General features: G+C 60.5%; 1 protein-coding gene across 1 annotated transcript in view; it reads right to left on the bottom strand.

Annotated features, from left to right (window-relative positions):
• LOC121275187 (transmembrane channel-like protein 7) overlaps positions 1–10,000 on the bottom strand; it is a gene marked incomplete at its 3' end in the record, with an annotated part of 52,666 nt that overhangs the window by 14,256 nt on the left and 28,410 nt on the right. The window contains exons 8-10 of the mRNA XM_041182606.1: positions 6,465–6,635; positions 6,131–6,276; positions 2,066–2,195 (exon numbers count right to left, since the gene is read on the bottom strand). Of these exons, the coding sequence (XP_041038540.1) occupies positions 2,066–2,195; positions 6,131–6,276; positions 6,465–6,635 (447 nt within the window). The remainder of the gene's footprint in view (positions 1–2,065; positions 2,196–6,130; positions 6,277–6,464; positions 6,636–10,000) is intronic.

The following is a 10,000-nucleotide window of genomic DNA, read 5'->3' as shown; positions in this document are numbered from 1 at the left end:
TGTGGGAGTGTGGGAGTGTGGGAGTGTGGGAGTGTGGGAGTGTGGGAGTGTGGGAGTGTGGGAGTGTGGGATTGTAGGAGTGTGAGTGTGTGTGTGAGTGTGTGTGTGAGTGTGTGTGTGAGTGTGTGTGTGAGTGTGTGTGTGAGTGTGTGTGTGAGTGTGTGTGTGAGTGTGTGTGTGAGTGAGTGTGTGAGTGTGTGTGAGTGAGTGAGTGAGTGTGTGAGTGTGTGTGGGATTGTGAGTGTGAGTGTGAGTGAGTGTGTGAGTGTGAGTGTGTGTGTGGGAGTGTGTGTGTGTGGGAGTGTGAGAGTGAGTGTGTGTGTGTGTATGTGAGTGTGTGTGTGTGTGTGTGTGTGTGAGTGTGTATGTGTGTGTGAGTGAGTGTGTGTGAGTGTGTGTGAGTGTGTGTGAGTGTGTGTGAGTGTGTGTGAGTGTGTGTGAGTGTGTGTGGGTGAGTGTGGGTGAGTGTGGGTGAGTGTGGGTGTGTGTGGGTGAGTGTGGGTGAGTGTGGGTGAGTGTGGGTGAGTGTGGGTGAGTGTGTGTGTGGGAGTGTGTGAGTGTGTGTGTGAGTGTGTGTGTATGTGAGTGTGTGTGTATGTGAGTGTGTGTGTGTGAGTGTGTGTGTGTGAGTGAGTGTGAGTGTGAGTGTGAGTGTGAGTGTGAGTGTGAGTGTGAGTGAGTGTGAGTGTGAGTGTGAGTGTGAGAGTGTGAGTGAGTGTGTGTGTGTGAGTGAGTGTGTGTGAGTGTGTGTGAGTGTGTGTGAGTGTGTGTGAGTGTGTGTGAGTGTGTGTGAGTGTGTGTGGGTGAGTGTGGGTGAGTGTGGGTGAGTGTGGGTGTGTGTGGGTGAGTGTGGGTGAGTGTGGGTGAGTGTGGGTGAGTGTGGGTGAGTGTGTGTGTGGGAGTGTGTGAGTGTGTGTGTGAGTGTGTGTGTATGTGAGTGTGTGTGTATGTGAGTGTGTGTGTGTGAGTGTGTGTGTGTGAGTGTGTGTGTGTGAGTGAGTGTGAGTGTGAGTGTGAGTGTGAGTGTGAGTGTGAGTGTGAGTGTGAGTGTGAGAGTGTGAGTGAGTGTGTGTGTGGGAGTGTGAGTGTGTGTGAGTGTGTGTGAGTGTGTGTGAATGTGTGTGAATGTGTGTGAATGTGTGTGAGTGTATGTGAGTGTGTGTGTGGGAGTGTGTGTGTGGGAGTGTGTGTGTGGGAGTGTGTGTGTGGGAGTGTGTGTGTGTGAGTGTGTGTGAGTGTGTGTGAGTGTATGTGAAAGTGTGTGTGAGTGTGTGAGTGTGTGAATGGGAGTGTGTGAGTGTGTGTGTATGTGAGTGTGTGTGTATGTGAGTATGTGTGTGAGTGTGTGTGTATGTGAGTGTGTGTGTGGGAGTGTGTGTGTGGGAGTGTGTGTGTGGGAGTGTGTGTGTGGGAGTGTGTGAGTGTGTGAGTGTGTGAGTGAGTGAGTGAGTGTGAGTGTGTGAGTGTGTGTGAGTGTGTATGTGAGTGTGTGTGAGTGTGTGTGTGAGTGTGTGTGTGAGTGTGTGTGTGAGTGAGTGTGTGAGTGTGTGTGAGTGAGTGAGTGAGTGTGTGAGTGTGTGTGGGATGGTGAGTGTGAGTGTGAGTGAGTGTGTGAGTGTGAGTGTGTGTGTGGGAGTGTGTGTGTGTGGGAGTGTGAGAGTGAGTGTGTGTGTGTGTATGTGAGTGTGTGTGTGTGTGTGTGTGAGTGTGTATGTGTGTGTGAGTGAGTGTGTGTGAGTGTGTGTGAGTGTGTGTGAGTGTGTGTGAGTGTGTGTGAGTGTGTGTGGGTGTGTGTGGGTGAGTGTGGGTGAGTGTGGGTGTGTGTGGGTGAGTGTGGGTGAGTGTGGGTGAGTGTGGGTGAGTGTGTGAGTGTGTTTGTGAGTGTGTGAGGGAGTGTGTGAGTGTGTTTGTGTGAGTGTGTGTGCGTGTGAGTGAGTGTGTGAGTGTGTTTGTGAGTGTGTGTGAGGGAGTGTGTGAGTGTGAGTGTGTGAGTGTGAGTGAGTGTGTGTGAGTGTGTGTCAGTGTGGGGAGGCTGGGGACGGGACTACAGGTTATGTTCACTGACCTGGTATTGCTTGTAGTTGTAGCCACAGAGCTGGCAATTGGCAGCCGAAATCATGTCCCCGTCACAGGTTATCTGACGCCAGAGAGAGTACAGCAGCACACCCAGGCTGGCTAGCTTCAGAAACACAGACCTACAGAGACAACCACACAGTCAGGTCGGCAGGGAACAGGGCTGAGTATCACCGTGTGGAGGCTGAGGGAGGGAGGGAGGGAGGGAGGGAGGGAGGGAGTGAGGGAGGGAGTGAGGGAGGGAGGGAGTGGCTCTGGGGTCTGGGTGAGGGAGGGAGGGAGGGAGGGAGTGAGGGAGGGAGTGGCTCTGGGGTCTGGGTGAGGGAGGGAGGGAGGGAGGGAGTGAGGGAGGGAGGGGCTCTGGGGTCTGGGTGAGGGAGGGAGGGAGGGAGTGAGGGAGGGAGGGAGTGGCTCTGGGGTCTGGGTGAGGGAGGGAGGGAGGGAGGGAGTGAGGGAGGGAGTGAGGGAGGGAGTGAGGGAGGGAGTGAGGGAGGGAGTGGCTCTGGGGTCTGGGTGAGGGAGGGAGGGAGGGAGGGAGGGAGGAAGGGAGGGAGGGAGTGAGGGAGGGACTGAGGGAGGGAGTGGCTCTGGGGTCTGGGTGAGGGAGGGAGGGAGGGAGGGAGTGAGGGAGGGAGTGAGGGAGGGAGTGGCTCTGGGGTCTGGGTGAGGGAGGGAGGGAGTGAGGGAGGGAGGGAGGGAGGGAGGGAGGGAGGGAGGGAGTGGCTCTGGGGTCTGGGTGAGGGAGGGAGGGAGGGAGGGAGTGAGGGAGGGAGTGAGGGAGGGAGTGGCTCTGGGGTCTGGGTGAGGGAGGGAGGGAGTGAGGGAGGGAGGGAGGGAGGGAGGGAGTGGCTCTGGGGTCTGGGTGAGGGAGGGAGTGAGGGAGGGAGGGAGGGAGGGAGGGAGTGAGGGAGGGAGGGAGGGAGGGAGTGAGGGAGGGAGTGGCTGTGGGGTCTGGGTGAGGGAGGGAGTGAGGGAGGGAGGGAGGGAGGGATGAGTGTGGGGTGAGGGAGGGAGGGAGTGAGGGAGTGAGGGAGTGGCTGTGGGGTCTGGGTGAGGGAGTGAGGGAGGGAGGGAGTGAGGGAGGGAGGGAGGGAGGGAGGGAGTGAGGGAGTGAGGGAGTGGCTGTGGGGTCTGGGTGAGGGAGTGAGGGAGGGAGGGAGAGGGGGAGGGAGGGAGGGAGTGAGGGAGGGAGGGAGAGGGGGAGTGAGGGAGGGAGTGGCTGTGGGGTCTGGGTGAGGGAGGGAGTGAGGGAGGGAGGGAGGGAGGGATGAGTGTGGGGTGAGGGAGTGAGGGAGTGGCTGTGGGGTCTGGGTGAGGGAGGGAGGGAGGGAGGGAGGGAGGGAGGGATGAGTGTGGGGTGAGGGAGTGAGGCAGTGGCTGTGGGGTCTGGGTGAGGGAGTGAGGGAGGGAGGGAGTGAGGGAGTGAGGGAGTGGCTGTGGGGTCTGGGTGAGGGAGTGAGGGAGGGAGGGAGGGAGGGAGTGAGGGAGTGAGGGAGTGGCTGTGGGGTCTGGGTGAGGGAGTGAGGGAGGGAGGCAGGGAGTGAGCGAGGGAGGCAGGGAGGGAGCGAGGGAGGCAGGGAGTGAGCGAGGGTGGCAGGGATGGAGTGAGGGAGGGAGCGAGGGAAGCAGGGAGTGAGCGAGGGTGGCAGGGAGGGAGTGAGGGAGGGAGGGAGTGGCTGTGGGGTCTGGGTGAGGGAGGGAGTGAGGGAGGGAGGGAGTGAGGGAGGGAGGGAGGGAGGGAGGGAGGGAGGGAGGGAGGGAGGGAGTGGCTGTGGGGTCTGGGTGAGGGAGGGAGTGAGGGAGGGAGGGAGGGAGTGGCTGTGGGGTCTGGGTGAGGGAGGGAGTGAGGGAGGGAGTGAGGGAGGGAGTGAGGGAGGGAGTGGCTGTGGGGTCTGGGTGAGGGAGGGAGTGAGGGAGGGAGGGAGGGAGTGGCTGTGGGGTCTGGGTGAGGGAGGGAGGGAGGGAGGGAGTGAGGGAGGGAGGGGCTCTGAGGTCTGGGTGAGGGAGGGAGGGAGGGAGGGAGTGAGGGAGGGAGTGGCTCTGGGGTCTGGGTGAGGGAGGGAGTGAGGGAGTGAGGGAGGGAGGGAGGGAGTGAGGGAGGGAGGGAGGGAGGGAGTGAGGGAGGGAGTGGCTGTGGGGTCTGGGTGAGGGAGGGAGTGAGGGAGGGAGGGAGGGAGGGATGAGTGTGGGGTGAGGGAGGGAGGGAGTGGCTGTGGGGTCTGGGTGAGGGAGTGAGGGAGGGAGGGAGTGAGGGAGGGAGGGAGGGAGGGAGGGAGTGAGGGAGTGAGGGAGTGGCTGTGGGGTCTGGGTGAGGGAGTGAGGGAGGGAGGGAGTGAGGGAGGGAGGGAGGGAGTGAGGGAGGGAGGGAGTGGCTGTGGGGTCTGGGTGAGGGAGTGAGGGAGGGAGGGAGTGGCTGTGGGGTCTGGGTGAGGGAGGGAGTGAGGGAGGGAGGGAGGGAGTGGCTGTGGGGTCTGGGTGAGGGAGTGAGGGAGGGAGGGAGTGAGGGAGGGAGGGAGGGAGGGAGGGAGTGAGGGAGTGAGGGAGTGGCTGTGGGGTCTGGGTGAGGGAGTGAGGGAGGGAGGGAGTGAGGGAGGGAGGGAGGGAGTGAGGGAGGGAGGGAGTGGCTGTGGGGTCTGGGTGAGGGAGTGAGGGAGGGAGGGAGTGGCTGTGGGGTCTGGGTGAGGGAGGGAGTGAGGGAGGGAGGGAGTGAGGGAGGGAGGGAGTGAGGGAGGGAGGGAGGGAGTGGCTGTGGGGTCTGGGTGAGGGAGGGAGTGAGGGAGGGAGTGAGGGAGGGAGTGAGGGAGGGAGTGGCTGTGGGGTCTGGGTGAGGGAGGGAGTGAGGGAGGGAGGGAGGGAGGGAGTGAGGGAGGGAGTGGCTGTGGGGTCTGGGTGAGGGAGGGAGTGAGGGAGGGAGGGAGGGAGGGAGGGAGTGAGGGAGTGAGGGAGTGAGGGAGGGAGGGAGGGAGGGAGGGAGGGAGGGAGGGAGTGGCTGTGGGGTCTGGGTGAGGGAGGGAGGGAGGGAGGGAGGGAGGGAGGGAGTGAGGGAGGGAGTGGCTGTGGGGTCTGAGTGAGGGAGGGAGTGAGGGAGGGAGTGAGGGAGGGAGTGAGGGAGGGAGTGAGGGAGGGAGTGAGGGAGGGAGTGAGGGAGTGAGGGAGGGAGGGAGGGAGGGAGGGAGGGAGGGAGGGAGGGAGGGAGTGGCTGTGGGGTCTGGGTGAGGGAGGGAGTGAGGGAGGGAGTGAGGGAAGGAGTGAGGGAGGGAGTGGCTGTGGGGTCTGGGTGAGGGAGGGAGTGAGGGAGGGAGTGAGGGAGGGAGGGAGTGAGGGAGGGAGGGAGGGAGGGAGGGAGGGAGGGAGGGAGTGAGGGAGGGAGGGAGGGAGGGAGGGAGGGAGGGAGGGAGGGAGGGAGGGAGGGAGGGAGGGAGGGAGTGAGGGAGGGAGTGGCTCTGGGGTCTGGGTGAGGGAGGGAGGGAGGGAGTGAGGGAGGGAGGGAGGGAGGGAGGGAGGGAGTGAGGGAGGGAGGGAGGGAGGGAGTGGCTGTGGGGTCTGGGTGAGGGAGGGAGGGAGGGAGTGGCTGTGGGGTCTGGTGAGGGAGGGAGTGAGGGAGGGAGTGAGGGAGGGAGGGAGGGAGGGAGGGAGGGAGGGAGGGAGGGAGGGAGGGAGTGAGGGAGGGAGGGAGGGAGGGAGGGAGGGAGGGAGGGAGTGGCTCTGGGGTCTGGGTGAGGGAGTGAGGGAGGGAGGGAGTGAGGGAGGGAGGGAGTGGCTGTGGGGTCTGGGTGAGGGAGGGAGGGAGGGAGGGAGTGGCTGTGGGGTCTGGGTGAGGGAGGGAGGGAGGGAGGGAGGGAGGGAGGGAGGGAGTGGCTGTGGGGTCTGGGTGAGGGAGGGAGGGAGGGAGTGAGGGAGGGAGGGAGGGAGGGAGGGAGGGAGGGAGTGAGGGAGGGAGTGGCTCTGGGGTCTGGGTGAGGGAGTGAGGGAGGGAGGGAGTGAGGGAGGGAGGGAGGGAGGGAGTGGCTCTGGGCCTGAGGGTCTGTGAGTCCTGCCGCCCACTGAGCAGGGGTACCTGAGCAGAGAGAGTTGGATTTCGGTCTCGGGTGAGTATTGTTCCAAGGTGACGAGCTGGTTGAAGATGAGGGGGGTGATGAGGTTTGCTGCTGTTATCACCATGGACGGAAGGTACTGGAGCAGCAGACCAGCCACACCCGGCTCCTGCGGAACCCAAACACCAGAAATTATACACCCGTCGTAGTCTGTCCCCCAGCGAGGGGTCAGTCCCCACGGGGAGACCCATCCCCCTCCCCCCAGCAAGGGGTCAGTCCCCACGGGGAGACCCATCCCCCTCCCCCTCCACCCCCAGCGAGGGGTCAGTCCCCATGATTTATATTGAATATTCTCACCGTCGAGTTGGCTTGGGAGAATTCGGTGGATTGATAAATAGCGTAGAAAGCTGCCCCTAACACGGCCAGAATCAAGAGGTTCACTAGCAGACGGGTTATGTAGATCCTAAACCTCTGCCACTTGGTTCTCCCAGCAATCGCCTGTCGCATAAAAGTTTCCTGGATATCCATCTTGGAACACAGAAAAAATATATCAAACACGTTGGATGGAGAGAGAGGGAGAGAGACGTGGGGAGAGAGGGAGATGTAGTGAGAGTGGGAGAGAGGGACCGAGAGGGAGAGATGGAGAGAAAGTGGGGAAGAGGGAGATGGAGACATAGAGAGAGAGAGACAGAGAGAGAGACAGAGAGAGAGACAGAGAGAGAGAGACAGAGAGAGAGAGACAGAGAGAGAGAGACAGAGAGAGGGAGACAGAGAGAGGGAGGGAGACAGACAGAGGGAGGGAGGGAGACAGACAGAGGGAGGGAGGGAGACAGACAGAGGGAGACAGACAGAGGGAGGCAGACAGAGGGAGGCAGACAGAGGGAGACAGAGAGAGACGGGGGAGGGACAGAGAGAAAGAGAGAGGGAGACAGACAGAGGGAGACAGATAGAGACAGAGAGAGGGACAGAGACAGGGAGAGGGACAGAGACAGGGAGAGGGACAGAGACAGAGGGAGACAGACAGAGACTGGGAGAGGGACAGAGACAGACAGAGGGAGACAGACATAGACAGGGAGAGGGACAGAGACAGGGAGACAGACAGAGACAGGGAGAGACAGGGAGAGGGACAGAGACAGACAAAGGGAGACAGACACAGACAGAGGGAGAGGGACAGAGACAGACAGAGGGAGACAGACATAGACAGGGAGAGGGACAGAGACAGGGAGACAGGGAGAGACAGGGAGAGACAGGGAGAGGGACAGAGACAGACAGAGACAGACAGACAGAGACAGGGAGAGGGACAGAGACAGACAGAGGGACAGAGACAGACAGAGACAGACAGAGGGACAGAGACAGAGACAGGGACAGAGACAGAGACAGGGACAGAGACAGAGACAGGGAGAGGGACAGAGGGAGACAGACAGAGACAGGGAGAGGGACAGACAGGGAGAGGGACAGAGACAGACAGAGGGAGACAGAGAGAGACGGGGGAGGGACAGAGAGAAAGAGAGAGGGAGACAGACAGAGGGAGACAGATAGAGACAGAGAGAGGGACGGAGACAGGGAGAGGGACAGAGACAGGGAGAGGGACAGAGACAGGGAGAGGGACAGAGACAGGGAGAGGGACAGAAACATAGGGAGACAGACAGAGACTGGGAGAGGGACAGAGACAGACAGAGGGAGACAGACATAGACAGGGAGAGGGACAGAGACAGGGAGACAGACAGAGACAGGGAGAGACAGGGAGAGGGACAGAGACAGACAGAGGGAGACAGACAGAGACAGGGAGAGGGACAGAGACAGACAGAGGGACAGAGACAGACAGAGACAGACAGAGGGACAGAGACAGACAGAGGGACAGAGACAGACAGAGGGACAGAGACAGAGACAGGGAGAGGGACAGAGGGAGACAGACAGAGACAGGGAGAGGGACAGACAGGGAGAGGGACAGAGACAGACAGAGGGAGACAGACAGAGGGAGACAGACAGAGGGAGACAGACAGAGGGAGACAGACAGAGGGAGACAGACAGAGGGAGACAGACAGAGGGACAGACAGAGACAGACAGAGGGACAGACAGGGAGAGGGAGACAGACAGGGAGAGGGAGACAGACAGGGAGAGGGAGACAGACAGGGAGAGGGAGACAGACAGGGAGAGGGACAGAGACAGACAGAGGGAGACAGACAGAGACAGAGGGAGACAGACAGAGACAGAGAGAGGGACGGAGACAGGGAGAGGGACAGAGACAGGGAGAGGGACAGAGACAGGGAGAGGGACAGAGACAGGGAGAGGGACAGAGACAGGGAGAGGGACAGAGACAGGGAGAGGGACAGAAACATAGGGAGACAGACAGAGACTGGGAGAGGGACAGAGACAGACAGAGGGAGACAGACATAGACAGGGAGAGGGACAGAGACAGGGAGACAGACAGAGACAGGGAGAGACAGGGAGAGGGACAGAGACAGACAGAGGGAGACAGACAGAGACAGGGAGAGGGATAGAGACAGACAGAGGGACAGAGACAAACAGAGACAGACAGAGGGACAGAGACAGACAGAGGGACAGAGACAGACAGAGGGACAGAGACAGACAGAGGGACAGAGACAGACAGAGGAACAGAGACAGAGACAGGGAGAGGGACAGAGGGAGACAGACAGAGACAGGGAGAGGGACAGACAGAGGGAGACAGACAGAGGGAGACAGACAGAGGGAGACAGAGGGACAGACAGAGACAGACAGAGACAGACAGAGACAGACAGAGGGACAGACAGGGAGAGGGAGACAGACAGGGAGAGGGAGACAGACAGGGAGAGGGAGACAGACAGGGAGAGGGAGACAGACAGGGAGAGGGACAGAGACAGACAGAGGGAGACAGACAGAGACAGAGGGAGACAGACAGAGACAGACAGAGGGAGACAGACACAGACAGACAGAGGGAGACAGACACAGACAGAGACAGGGAGAGGGAGACAGACACAGACAGGGAGACAGACACAGACAGGGAGACAGACACAGACAGAGGGAGACAGACACAGACAGAGGGAGACAGACACAGACAGAGGGAGAGGGACAGAGACAGACAGAGGGAGACAGACAGAGACAGGGAGAGGGACAGAGACAGACAAAGGGAGACAGACAGAGACAGGGAGAGGGACAGAGACAGACAGAGGGAGACAGACAGAGACAGGGAGAGGGACAGAGACAGACAGAGGGACAGAGACAGACAGAGGGACAGAGACAGAGACAGGGAGAGGGACAGAGGGAGACAGACAGAGACAGGGAGAGGGACAGACAGGGAGAGGGAGAGGGACAGACAGAGGGAGACAGAGAGAGACGGGGGAGGGACAGAGAGAAAGAGAGAGGGAGACAGACAGAGGGAGACAGATAGAGACAGAGAGAGGGACAGAGACAGGGAGAGGGACAGAGACAGAGGGAGACAGACAGAGACTGGGAGAGGGACAGAGACAGACAGAGGGAGACAGACATAGACAGGGAGAGGGACAGAGACAGGGAGAGGGACAGAGACAGGGAGACAGACAGAGACAGGGAGAGACAGGGAGAGGGACAGAGACAGACAGAGGGAGACAGACAGAGACAGGGAGAGGGACAGAGACAGACAGAGGGACAGAGACAGACAGAGACAGACAGAGGGACAGAGACAGACAGAGGGACAGAGACAGACAGAGGGACAGAGACAGACAGAGGGACAGAGACAGACAGAGGGACAGAGACAGACAGAGGGACAGGGACAGAGACAGGGAGAGGGACAGAGACAGGGAGAGGGACAGAGACAGGGAGAGGGACAGAGACAGGGAGAGGGACAGAGACAGGGAGAGGGACAGAGGGAGACAGACAGAGACAGGGAGAGGGACAGACAGGGAGAGGGACAGAGA

The sequence above is a fragment of the Carcharodon carcharias genome, unplaced genomic scaffold, assembly GCF_017639515.1.
Source record: "Carcharodon carcharias isolate sCarCar2 unplaced genomic scaffold, sCarCar2.pri scaffold_722_ctg1, whole genome shotgun sequence".
Classification (NCBI taxonomy): Eukaryota; Metazoa; Chordata; class Chondrichthyes; order Lamniformes; family Lamnidae; genus Carcharodon; species Carcharodon carcharias.
The sequence above is the reverse complement of the archived record's forward strand: the minus strand, read 5'-3'. Positions and strand labels throughout refer to the sequence as shown.